Source organism: Phascolarctos cinereus, unplaced genomic scaffold (genome assembly GCF_003287225.1).
Source record: "Phascolarctos cinereus isolate Bilbo 61053 unplaced genomic scaffold, phaCin_HiC Scaffold_726;HRSCAF=1367, whole genome shotgun sequence".
Classification (NCBI taxonomy): Eukaryota; Metazoa; Chordata; class Mammalia; order Diprotodontia; family Phascolarctidae; genus Phascolarctos; species Phascolarctos cinereus.
The window spans coordinates 411,095,281-411,109,247 of NW_027556098.1; the positions used below are offsets into that span (position 1 = coordinate 411,095,281).

Consider the following 13,967-nt stretch of genomic DNA (forward strand, 5'->3'; position numbering starts at 1 on the left):
AATTTTCTGGTGGATGAAAAGGCTTGACTTTTGAGTGAAGGATTTCCCACATTCACTACATTTGTAAGGCTTCTCTCCAGTATGAGTCATCATATGCCTAATAAGGATTGAGCTCTGACTGAAGGCTTTCCCACACTCATTACAGTTATAAGGCTTCTCTCCAGTATGAATCCTCTGGTGTTTCAAAAGGTGCGAGCTCTCAGTGAAGGCTTTCCCACATTTATTACATTTATAAGGTTTCTCTCCACTATGAATCTTCTGGTGCATTTTAAGTTTTGACATTTCAGTGAAGGCTTTCCCACACTCCTCACATTTATGAGGCTTCTCTCCAGTATGAATCCTCTGGTGTTTAACAAGGTCTGATCTCTGAATGAATGTTTTCCCGCATTCATTACATGTGAAAGGCTTCTCTCCAGTATGAATCCTCTGGTGAGTGAGAAGGGTTGACTTTTCAGTGAAGGATTTCCCACACTCCTCACATTTATAAGGCTTCTCTCCAGTATGAATCCTTTGGTGCTTAACAAGGTCTGATCTCTGAATGAATGTTTTCCCACATTCATTACATGTGAAAGGCTTCTCTCCAGTATGAATCCTCTGGTGAGTGAAAAGGGTTGACTTTTCAGTGAAGGATTTCCCACATTCATTACAATTATAAGGCTTCTCTCCAGTATGAATTCTCTCATGTTTGGAAAGGGTTGAGTATTGAGTGAATGCTTTCCCACATTCATTACATTTATAAGGCTTCTCCCCAGTATGAATCCTCTGGTGAATGAAAAGGGATGAGTTTCGAGTATAGGCTTTCCCACATTCATTACATTTATAAGGCTTCTCTCCAGTATGAATCAACATATGCTTACAAAGCACTGAGCACTGACTGAAGGCTTTCCCACATTCAGCACATTTATAAGGCTTTTCTCCAGAATGAATTTTCTGGTGATCCAAAAGGTTTGAATTTCGAGTGAAGGCTTTCCCACATTTATTACATATATAAGGTTTCTCTTCACTATGAATCTTCTGATGTGTTGTAAGTTTTGACATCACACTGAAAGCTTTCCCACACTCCTCACATTTATAAGGCTTCTCTCCAGTATGAATTCTCATGTGCCTAACAAGGTTTGAGTTTTTAGTGTAGGCTTCCCCACATTGATTACATGTATAAGGCTTCTCTCCAGTATGAACCATCTGATGTAAAATAAGGCTTGAGCTCCCAGTGAAGGCTTTTTCACACTTGTCACATTTATAGGGCTTCTCTCCAGTATGAATTTTCTGATGCCTAACAAGGGTTGAATTTCTATTGAAGGCTTTCCCACAATCATTACACTTAAAAGGCTTCTCTCCAGTATGAATCCTCTGATGTACACTAAGTGTTGACACCTCAGTAAAGGCTTTCCCACACTCCTGACATTTATAAGGCTTCTCTCCAGTATGAATTCTCTGGTGCCTGATAAGAATTGAGTTTTTGAGACAGGATCTCCCACATTCACTACATTTATATGGTTTCTCTTCACTATGAATCATCTGATGTGAAGCATGGGTTAAGGTCTGATTAAAGGCTTTCCCACAGTCATTACCTTTATAGCACTTCTTTCTAGAATGAATTCTCTGGTGTTGAATAAGTCTTGACTTGTGAGTAAATGTTTGCCCACATTGTTTACATTTTATAAGCCTTCTCAAGAGCATGGACTTTCTGATGCTCAGAAAAGTTTGAATATGGAGGGAAGATTTTCCCACATTCCTTATAGTTATAACATTTGTCTCTAGTTTGAATCTTCTGGCCTTTGGTGATTTTTCTTACATCATTCTCCTGTTTTTCTTCCTCACTTTTTACCTGGCTCTCACTTTCACCCCATTTCTCACAAACAGAGAAGTAATCAGCAACACTGCCAAGTCTTTCAATCTTCACTCCATGGGAAGATCCTTCCTCTGGCTCATTTTCAGTCTTGATCTTGGACTCCAAAGCTGCAAAACAGTAATATAAAGTACAAACATCTGATATATGTCTAATATAAAGTGCATATGTTCTGAGCTTTGAGAGTGGAAACTAGGGATGAAGTGATGCAACCGTGAATGGTACTCAGAGGAAAGGAGCACCTGGCAGAACCATTTTATGAAAGCTTCTTTCAGAATCTTTAGAAATATGGAGAAATAATATCTTTCCCAGTCTAATAGACTTTTCTCTGTTTGAAAGTATTTAGAAGGCCAAGAACACGTCTTTTTTTTTTTAAAGGGATATTGGATAAAGGTAGAATCCAATCTTTCAACAAGTTTATTCTTTCTATAAAAAAAAATCATTGTATTGGCCATTCCCTCAATGGACTGTTATATGATCTACCCAGAATCAGTCTCCTCCTTTCCATTCAGAAGAGCATATTTATTTGTCAGAGGCAGGAGGTCCAGAAAGCTTGAGGGCATTGGACACTTCAAAAGAACCTCAGAACAAGACTCCCAGAACTCCTTCTCAACCTCTGCCCCAGTGGCCTTCTCACAGTAGCAGTGTGCCCCTACCCTTAAGACCACCATCTCTTTGACTGGTGAGTTCTTCCCCAGGACTTCTATTTAAGGAAGCACCCACACCAGCAGTAGTTATTTCAAACCTGGACACCCCTGTGTACCTCTCCTTCTTACTCTGATATGGACACTCCCTCTCCCCCAATATTTCAGCAACCTTTTTGTGTATGGACTGCTTTTTTCCGAATGTAAGGTACTTAACCACTAGGAATGTTCTTTGTGCTTACACATTTATTCTCCAGGTAAAGTATTTTTAGTCCTAATTCCTGGCACTTCATAAATGCTTTAAGAATCTATTTGTCTATCATGGGCAGGACAGAGTAATGACTGTTATTTGGGAATTTTAATCCCAAAATGTATTTTAACATATTTTATTTTATTCAAGATTACTATAAATGTTACCACAAATATTCTTGAGTAGATGGATATGTCTGAAGGCATGAGTATGGGTTGGATAAACCATGCTAGTTTGAATGGTTTTCAGTGAGCTAAAATTGCTTTCTTGTAGAATGACATTAGATTGAAAAATATTTTTCCTGGCATGGTAGACTTGTGCATGAAATATAGAGTGATATGTAGATACAGATACATTATTCTCTATATACATTGAGGATATACATGTCCATATATGTCTGTATATCTCTCTGTATAGCTACCTATTGTATGTAAATACAGTATATATATCTATGTGTATATACATATGTAATACACACGCATTAATATGTATGTATATGCATCTATGTGTGTTTGAGTATATTCCAAGAGATGAATTCTTAGTCTCCTTCTCAGCAGTTTGAACCTATTGGTACTAATTAATCACAAGAAAAGAAATGATATCTGATATGTTTGTGGGGCTTTTAAGTTTTGCCAAATATATTCCTTCATAATATGATGTTAACAGCCCCATGATCAAGGTACTATGGAAAAATGCTTTATCATATCATTTGGAAAATGTATTAATTATTATACTGTTTAAATCTCACTTTATGTGACTAGAAATTGTTTGAACCCAGAATATCTCCCTGACCTCAGTAACTCCTGGAAATGCAGGAGATGGTGGCAACCAATTTTAGGTTCCCTCACATCTTGGCTCCACCCCACTCAACCAGGTCTTCTTTTGGGTACACCCAAGGTTATGTTTTGGTTTTGCCAAAATTTTATTGATGTTTCTACTTCCTGATGTGATATTTTCAAAGCTTTGAGAGAAATAATGGCTTATTTGCTCTTTTGGAAGAGAAGTATTCCTGAGAGTGGCAAGCAGAGGAGAAAGTTAGCTCAACCTTCGAAGACTGAGGTCTTCAAATGAGGATAATAGAAAAAGGGGGAAGTCTGAACCACCCCATATCATTGGTTATTAATAATAATTTGTCTTACTGATATCCATCTCAATCTACCTTGCTTTCAAGCTGACCTCTTTGCACGTTCATGCCAGTACTCTCGTCTAAATCCTATAACTGTAAACTTTCCAGAGCCTAGATGAAAGGGAGCCATACCCTTTCTAGCTCCCTCTCCTTTATCAAATGACCTAGTAAGTTTCTTTCTAAAACTCTTTTAGATTTGAGGATGTGTTCTTGTGAACAACAGAACCATTAGAAAAGGTATCCCTATTTTACAGAAGAGGAATAAATGTCAGTTTCACGGTCTTCTCGAGGGTCACAGGCTACATTAACAATAAATACTGTTCACTTGGTGTTTTCCATGTACAAAAGTGTTTTCTGCCCAGTGTTCTGGGGAAGGATGATTGTTTTTCCATGGGACACCCATCTGAATCTGAGTTCTTCTCCAGCTTACAGCTCTTCCTCCTATCAGCTTCTGGAACTTAGGACACCAAAGAGACATACGTGTGGAGGGAAGGCCGAAGGGGGAAACAGAGTATGGAATATTCATCACAACCATTCTGTGCCAGGAAGACTATCTTGGCATTTACTCTTGCTGAATGAATAACCTGGTGATTTGTGTGTTCAGTGACAGAGCAGGCTACTTACATCAGCAAGTAACCAACAGATTTCTGTAGTTGGCAGGCTATACGCTAGATCACCTAAGGGAGGGAATACAGCGGGAAAAGAGAGGAGGACACCAAGAAAGAACCCCCAGACAGCCACGTTAAGTTGTCATTACATGAATGAAGATTCAGTAAAATACACTGAATGGAAGGAAGGGATGGAAGGAGCATTTATTAAGCACCAATTGTGTGCCAGGGACTGTGCTAAGGAAGTCGTTTTCAGACATTATCTCAACCTGGTAGGTGCTTTAATGATCCTTTTTCCCATTTGAGGAAACTTATTTCCTTATAAATCTTTTCTCAAGACTCTAAATCCCTGCTTCTTCAAACACTCCTCACAAGACAAGGAATCAAAGCCCTTCGGCATCCTGGCTGCCCCCTTCTGGACACTCCAGCCAATGGTTGTCTTTTTTATGCACAGACCCAGAACTGAGCACAATATCCAGACGGGCTCTGAGGAGGGCAGACGACATGGGCTCTATTGCTGCCATCTGCCTGGAAGGAAGGTGTGCCCCTTGCCATGCATGCCCAGGCAGCAGGAGCTTTTTTTGGCTCCCTTTCACTGATGACTGATGACTTCCATCGAGCTTGCAGCCCCAGAGAGTTTGAGGAACACTTGCTGTCTTTGACCCTCTGTTGAATTTTATTCAATTCTCCAGCACATGCTGATCCTTTTGGATCCTGAGCCTGTCATCTGGTATATTAGCTATACTCCCAGCACTGTGTCATGTGCAAGCTCATTGAGCATACCGTGATTGCCTTTTTCCAAATTGGAGAGAAAAACAAAATCATACAAGACAATAAAAGAAAAGAAGAGTGGGTCAGTGAAGCATTTTTTGAAGGCACAAAACAAAACAGAAGAATATCCAGAAAGAAACACTGCCATAAAAATTGTAACATTCTTTTAGTAGAGAAGGGAACAGTCCAGGGAGAAAAACAGCCATCAAAATAGAGACACTTTTTTAGGTACAGGAAGGAATTGAAAGATGTCAAGATAGAAACACAGACAGAGAAATTGAAGCATTATTTTAGGTAGAGATAGGAACAGAAGGATATCCAGACAAAAACACAGCCAGAGAAATTAAAACATTCTTTTTAATAGGGAAGGGAACAAAAAAGTTCAGATAGAAACACTACTTGAGAAATTCAAGGATTCTTTTAGTATAGAAGGGAACTGAAGGAATTTAAGCAGAAGCAAGGACAGAGAAAGTGAGTCTTTCTTTTTTAAAGCTACAGAAGGAAATCGAGAAAGAAATGTAGCCATAGAAATTGCAGTATTCTTTTAGGTACAGAAATTTCAGGAAGAAAGTCATAGAAATTGAAGCATTTTTTAACTACAGAACAAAAGTAGAAAGTCCAATGAAAAACACAGACACAGAAATTATAGTTTTTCTTTTTAATGGATAGAGGGGAACAGAAGAAAGATCAGCTACAAACACAGACATACAAATTGAAAGTATTTCTTTTTTACTCCAGAAGGAAGTTTTGATAGAGACACTGCTGTGAAAGATACACGATGACCTCATCATTTGGGTGTTGGAAATCTTTGGCACTTTCCCTTTCAAAGCAGGACCTTCCCCAACTCCCCAGTCTTGGAGGTTAACTCTAAAGGAGGAACAGGAAATGGGAACCTAGTACCAGCAGAAGCTTACTGGATTCTAGTCTATGTGAAAGCCTTTGGGATGGTAAACAGAATGGAGAAGCATACCTTCTGAAAATGGGGACACAGGAGACCTCTCAGAGAGCAGTTTCCAGTGAGCACAAGCAGTTTCTAGCCCCCTGTGAGAGGGGGCTCTAGACCCTGCAGTTTTTATTCAGAGTCTATGCTCAAAGTCCTCTGGTTTCCAAATCCATCCAATTAATTTCATGAGCAGAACTGAGTACCTACCTTAATCAGGCTCCTGTCCTCAGGCAGCTCCCAACATGCCCCTCCTGTCAGTACCCAATGCAGAAGAATTAATAAGAAAAGCAAAATTTTCCCAAAAGGTTACCATTAGAGTCTGGACTCTTGGAGTTCTCCATTGGGTTTCTGAGACAGGTCAAATTTCAGATCTTCCCTTCGACTTCAGCCTTACCCACCTGGGAAGGTCTTGGTTACAGAATATGACTGCTTCTGAATCAAACCTCTGACTATTCCCAATCCAAGCTCCTCTGCAGACACTCAGGTACAGAGGGAACCTGATGCCCACCTGAGGTTCACAGATACTTAAAAAGTGAGCCCTACAATGGACATTCTCTCAAGACTTCTGATAGGGTAGATGTGAGGTCAAATCTACTCTGCCTAGGTGAGGTTTTTCCTCCAGGAGCCACTGGTACTGTTTTTACTATTGCAATAGTTTAAGACCAGAGATTGGATGGGGATTGGATGGGAATAAGAGATTGGATGGGAGGACAGAAGGTTTTTTTGTAATTCTAGCTTTAGGCAGAGAATCTGGGCCTTGGAAAGCATTTTGTTAATGTCTCCATTCTCTGATAGCCTGCTCAGACACCCTGCCTCCTCCCAAGACCCAGACTTTAATCTCTGCCCTGATTTCACTCAGAACTGAGATCTTACAGTAAGCTTCCCAAGTCTACCTACTATTACCCTATATTTGAAGGAAAAGGGAGAGCCAGATTTCCCTTCATCCAGGAAACACCTATTTCCATGCCATCTCCCCCAAATTATCCGACTCAGAGACTTAGAGCTGGGAGAAGCCAAAGAGATCATTTACATTCATCCCTATATTCTCCCAAGAAAGAAAGTGAGGACCAGCAAGGTTATCATATGTCCAAAGGTTTTATTTTTAAATCCTACAGAGAGGGCTGGGATTGGAACCCAGATTCTCAAACTTCAAACAGAGAACTCACAGGGAAGGACTTGAGTTCCTGCACTGGAGAAACCATAAAACTGACCTTATCCCCTACCTTAAACCCAAACCCTGTAACCTGTTTATTGTCAAAATCAATCTTGATTTTAAGTATTTCCCCAGCCTGACTTGTTGTTAAGTCATTTTTCAGTTGTGTCTGACTCTCCATATCCCCATTTGGGGTTTTCTTGGCAGAAATACTGGAGTGGTCTGACATTTCTTTCTCTACTTCATTTTACAGATGGGGAAATTGAGGCAAACAGTTAAGTGACTTGCCCAGGGTCACACAGCTGCTAAGTATCTAGCCTGATATGTGCTGGTAAATGGTTCACAACTCCCACTCAAAAAAAATGTTCCATGCTTTTTAATTTGCATTTTTTTAACCATTTTCTCCACCATTCTCTTTGTCTAGACAATCAAGTAAACAACATATTAAGCCCTAATTGTAGTCTCTGCACAGTCTGATATGGAAATAATCACTGTCATAGTAAAATACTCCCCTTCGGTGAGGCCAGCAGCATACTCCTGTCCCTGGTCCAGAGTGAATCATGAGCCTTGGAACTGGCAGGTTCTCAAACACTTACCCCAGTCCAGTCCTAGCTTGGAGTCATTTCGAATTGCAAGTCATAAAGAGATAGAGGAATATAAGAGGCAGAAAGAGTACTGGAGCTGAAGCCAGAAGTCTGGTTTCAATCAAGTTACTAAGTGTGTGTCCTTGGCCAAGTCACTTGCCCTCTGTGGCCTTTCAGTTCACTCATTTGCCAAATGAAGAAGTAGGATTGGCCTGGGTTAGTTCTGAGGTCCCTTCCATTTTTGACAGCCATGAAAACCCTACATCAGACCATCAATCCTTTTCTGCTCCTCTTCCCCTTCATATAGTTGAGGAGAATAAGGCACTCAGAGAAGAAATGACTTGCCCAGATCACACTCTACATCAGGGAAGAGTTTGAACTAAGCTCCCTGTCTCCAAGGTCCTGGTTCCTAGTCCAGGGCTCTTTCACCTACACCTTCTCACTTGTCTAAGTGTCTGGTGCTAATCGGACCTGATGTCAGATACCTCCCTGCACTTACCTAAACCTTTTGTTTTCTGACTCCAAATCTAACCTAGAGTCCAACACAGCTGGCAAAACCAAATAACAGACACTAGAACTTTAAACTGAAGCCCTAATCCTGTCCTCATTCTGGACCCAACCCTCCCCCATTCAAAGCTCTCACCTCTCTCCTGCTTCCCACCAGCCAACTGAAGGAGCTCCAGCCTGATCATCTATTCTTCTCAGGCTCCCCCAGGATGGAAAAAGAAAGGGGGGATAGTGGATTCAGTCAGCCAGAAAGGAGAGGAAATGAACCCCAAGGGAGTGGTGGGTGAGTCCCCTCTACAGGAAACTTTTCCCAATCACTCTCAATTCTAGAGCCTGTCTTATGTTCATTACCTCCAACTTACCCTGACCATATCCTGTTTGTATGGAGTTGTTTGCATGTTATCTCCCAGATTGGACTGTGACCTCCTTGAGGGCAGGTGCTTTTGCCTTTCTTCTTATCCCCAGCACTTAGAGCAAAGCAGGTACTTCATAAATGTTTCTTGACTGGGTCTCTGCTTTCCTAAGCTGCTGGAGGTAATAGTATGTGTCATTGACCCCTACACACAATGTCCCCCTACCCTTCCTGAGTGATGGTGGGCCAGCCTTGGCATCTGTGTGGGACCCTTGCCCACTGTCCCCAGGAGAAGCAGGGCTGGAAGACTGACCTTAGGTAGCACCTGCTATGGGCTGCAACCCTCAGCTCACCTGTGACCCCTGCCCTTAACAGTGCTATACTCTATGCTCTGAAATCTTTCCTAGCCCTGAAGTTCAATGACCTTCCGTAACTATGATTCCACCTTCTCCAACTCTCCAGCTGAAAGTCAGCCAGAGGAGTCCTCCTACATCCAAAGGCATTTCCCAGACATCTAGAGTCCATAGGACTTGTTGCCTGCTTTCTCTTCTGTCTTAGACTTAGCCAAGAACCAGGAATCAGGAGATCTAGTATCAAGTTGTGCCTCTTTCATCCTCTGAGCCTCAGTTTCATCATCTCTAAAATGGGGTCAATAACACCTCTAGTACTCATCTCACATGAGTGTTGTGAGATTTCAGTAAGGTATCTGATCGGGCTTGTCACTTGTACAGAAACACTGATCCAGTGACATCAGGTGGGCTGGCCACCCCACCCTCATTCTCTCCTTCTGACACAAAGGGCTCAGTCAGGTACCAAAGTTTCAACAAAAGTGACACAGATGGCAAAGGGTACTGGGGCATTTCACCAGTCTCATTTCTCTGCAAGGAGCCCCTCTACCCTGGGCCCAGCCACATGATTTCATCATTGACTACTTGAAAAAAAAAGAAAAAGAACAAAATAGTCAACTGTCTTATTTCAAAAGGAAAACCTAAGTTTTCACAGAAATCCCAGAGCGTGGGGGACTTTTCCCATAGGCCGGAGAGACCCATTACAGACTAGAAGTCTCTTCTCATCACAATCTGATGTTATAGAAGATTTCTGGTCAAGACAGGGGCCTGAATGGAGGAAGATCACCCATCTCCTATGTACTTTTCCAGCAAAAATCTCAGAGTCACAGCAGACAGAAGAATGATCAAGAAAGCCAGTTACAAACTGTTGCAAATGACTTCTTCCACACCAGAACAACACAGTGAACTAGCCAGAAGTTCATGGAAAAGAAGGCCATCAAAAAAGCCAGTAGAGACACAAACAAACCAGCCAGCTGTGTCCCAACATGTCCAGGGATATAACAAAGGCAGCTGCATCCTGCAAAGCCACAAAATGAGCAGGAGCAGAAGCTCACCCTCAGAAAGACCCAGTGAAATCAGAAATCCACAGCACGGGCCTTCCAAGGGACTGAGCAGGAAACAGTCCTTTTCCATTCAACAAGAAAACACTACATTAAGCTCTAATCTGTAGCCTTTCAGTGGTTGTGACATGTACATGCTCACCCTAAAACTTTAATGATTTCCTCTGGAGGAGCTGATTTCACTGGGGTCCAGGACACCGCTGTCCTTGGTCCTGAGTAAACCATGAACCTTGGAATTGGCAGCTCTAGTTCCAAGCCATGTCTACTTGCAAGTCACGAGGAGGCAGAGGAATATTACAGACATGCTGGGGCTGGAGACAGAAATCTTCTTTCAATCAAGTTACCAGCTGTGTGTTCTCTGCCAATTCACTTACCTTCTGTGGCCTTCAGCTCACTCCTCTGACAAATGAAGAGGTAAGTTGCCCTGAGTTATTTCTGAGAGTCATAAAAGCCCTTAATTAACATCAGTCAGTGCCTCCTTCCCTTCCTTATTATACAGATGAGGGGAGTGACGCCATGAGAGAGGGGAGGACTTGCCCAGGATCTGACACCTCACTCAAATCAAAGTCAATTGCCAAGTCATGTCATCATCTCCCCGATGTCATGGTCCTCTTCAAGAACAAAGGACAAACAGACACACAGCCCTGTGGAAAAGACAGAACCAGACTCCCTGCCTCAGCCTGGCTCTGGGTTCCCAGACCAGGGCTCTTTTTCCTACACTTTCCCATCTGTCCAACTCTCCAGTGCTAAGGAAAATTGATGCCCAATAGACCTTACGTTTACCTGTCCTTTCTGCCTTCTGACTCTAAATCTAACAATTTACTAAGAAATGCTAGAGTTCCCAACTTCTAATTTCTCTCAGTCTCCAAGTGAAAGTCAACCAGAGGACTCCTAGCATCAAAGACATTTCCTGGACATCTAGAGCCCAGAGGACTTTCTGACCCAATGTCTGGATTCTCTTTTGTCTTATAAGACTTATAAGAGTAGGATGGAGGAAAGATGGAGATGGGGTTTCTTGGCTACACTAATGGCTGCCACCACTGTATGATTTTTTTAAGCATCCAAAGTTAATCTGTCTGTAAGGAGATATGGACACCTGGGTCCTATATACCTCTGTTAGACAAGAGGTTAGGCCTTTAGTGGCATGAACATGCCTTCAGGGATTCACCCTCTGATCCTTTCCTGTTCAAGCTAGCAAAGGTCATTGACTGTCACCCTTAATTCATTGAGTGCTGGGCTCTCTTCTTGTCTTTAAAGAATACTTCTCAAGGCAATAATCATTGCCCCAACCCATAATATGCATATCACCTTTAACTTTATGCTTCTCTAGCCACGACCTCATTGGAGTCTTACAAAGAAGTGGTACTAGGGCAGCTAGGTGGTGCAGGCCCTGGAGTCAGGAGGACCTGAGTTCAAATCCAACCTCAGACATTTGACACTAGCTGTGTGACCCTGAGTAAGTCACTTAACCCCACTACCTAGCAAAAAAAAAAGTGGTACTAAAGGTATTAAGCCCTTTTTACAGGTGGAGAAAATGAGGCCCAGAAAGAAGACAGGGCTTGCCCCATGTCACATAGTGAGGCAAGTTTGGAAATGGAACTCATCTTTTGATGCCCAGTCACACATGCATAGACCTACACTGTATATACAAACACATACATAAGCACAGATACATCCTCAAAACCCTAACATATCCTCATTCTTTTTCTCCCTGGGCTCTGGGTAAAGGTTTGATAAATCAGAGCGCTAGTAAGAAATAGTATTAGCAGGAGGGTGGAAAATTGAGCAGTGAAGTCTGAGAGCCAGGACTTTCATTTACTGTTCCAGGGGTTGATGGATAATCACAATAGGAGAGGCAGGAAGGGGATGTCAGAGATGCCAGATCCCAGTTTGGGAGGGAGGACAAATAGAAATAAAATTCCTCCCTTGGATTACAGATTTTGGCTTCTTGGTCAACTCTGCTTCCAGAGATCAGAGGGGCAAGGCACCTTAACAATGATTGGAATAGGGTGGGGGGGAGCCAAGGAGTCAACATTCTTACTTTCCCTTTCCCATGTGAACTCTTTATCCCACAGTTCCCTAACTGGAGGCTAAGAGATTGCCAGGAGATCTACTTAGAGCAAACAGCACTGCCCCATGGCCACAAAGTGAGAGACCCCTGGTGCCTTAGGGCTGATAAGGCACTTAAGAAGCTCACAGAATCCGCAGAAAAATTGTTAATAATAACACTAAAATTTATATAGCATCCTCTTCTGGAATCTCTAGATTATCAATGTCTCTGTTAGGAGTGGAACACAGCACTGAACACAACGCCCAGATGAGCTCTCACAAGGGCAGAGGACATGGGCTCTTCCTCCATCCTCTTCCTGAAAGCTGGATCTCTGAAGGGAGGCCCAGCAGCAAAAAGCTTGGTATCATTTCACACTGCTGACCCCTATGGAGCTTGCAGTCCCAGATCTTTGGAGGAACCTTTACTGTCTTTGATTCCCCCAATTCTCTAGCATGTGCTGATCCTTTTGCATCATCCAATAGGTTAAGCTGTTGCTCCTAGCTTTGTGGTATCTCCAGGTGCACTGACCATACCTTGCATGCCTTTATCCAAGTCATTGGGAGAAAAAGTCAAACAGTAAAGAAAAAGAAGAGTGGGTCATTGCAGCACTTTCTGAGGTTCAGAAGGGAACTGGAGGAAGACTAGATAGAAAGAGATCTTTGAAAGAGAGATGACTTTATCATTGGGGTTTGAAAGGTTCTGGAGGGAAGACTTTGGCACCAGCCCTGTAGAAGTAGGAGTGGCCCCAATTCAAAAGTCTTGGGTGTTATCTCTGGAACAGGAGGTGGTGACTTGTTGCCAGAAGAAGGGAGCAGATGTTAGCCTTTGGGAGGTGAGGATGGGATAGAAAAGAGAAGCAGGAAGAGAGCTCTCAGAAAATGGGGGGCCCAGTACAGTCCATGAGGCCTCCAAGTGCAAGCACAAGGACTCAAGCACCCCATCATTTGGAGCCCAAGTTATCCTTCATCTCAGAAACACTGTCTCTGGCAGTTTCTCCTCAGCCCAAAGACATTGTGCCTGGCAGTTACTCATGAGTGGACCCCAGCAAGACCCTTATCTCTCTCCCTGGTGCAGTTCCAAACAGCACCTGAAGGATTTATTAGTTTAAACTGGCTTTGCACTAGGTCATAAAGACATTCTTACCCACTACTATACTATCCTACCGCCCTACCTTATTATCTACATCCTGGGCTCCTCATTAACTGTGTTCTCGACTTAAGATATATGTATAACTCCCTACATCTATCTTGCAAACAAGACATTGATTGGTGGCAGACTGGACAACTATCAGTTACCCTGAACTCTGGTTGACTTAGTGACATAGCAGGCCTAAAACCACACCTCCACATCACCCCCCTTGTGGGCTTTTCCTAGTGAACTTTGGGTAAAACGCCTGTGGAGTAGGTAAAAGAAGTGCGTGTTCTTTTCAGAACTGACCACTCCTTAACCACTCCCTAATCCCACCCTGAATCCCCTAGTTAGCATATTTGGCGCATGTTTTATTGTATTTTATCCTATATAAACTTTAACTGTACCTCTCTAAGGTTGCAAGATCCTTTAAGAATCCTTGCCTGCTGAAAAGCATAACAATAAACTTTGCCACCTTGACTTAAAGAATGCTTGAGTCTGTGAATTCATTCCAGACGACACATCCTGTACTTCAGTCTTTGAGGGGACACAACCTCTCAACCTCTCATCCCGCAACAGAAGGAGGAACTGTTG

General features: G+C 42.5%; 1 protein-coding gene across 1 annotated transcript in view; it reads right to left on the reverse strand.

Annotated features, from left to right (window-relative positions):
• The window catches only part of LOC110202350 (uncharacterized), a 97,544-nt gene that overhangs the window by 20,865 nt on the left and 62,712 nt on the right, over positions 1–13,967 (reverse strand). Inside the window, 2 exon segments of the mRNA XM_020978401.2 lie at positions 1–1,659; positions 1,661–1,959. Of these exon segments, the coding sequence (XP_020834060.2) occupies positions 1–1,659; positions 1,661–1,959 (1,958 nt within the window).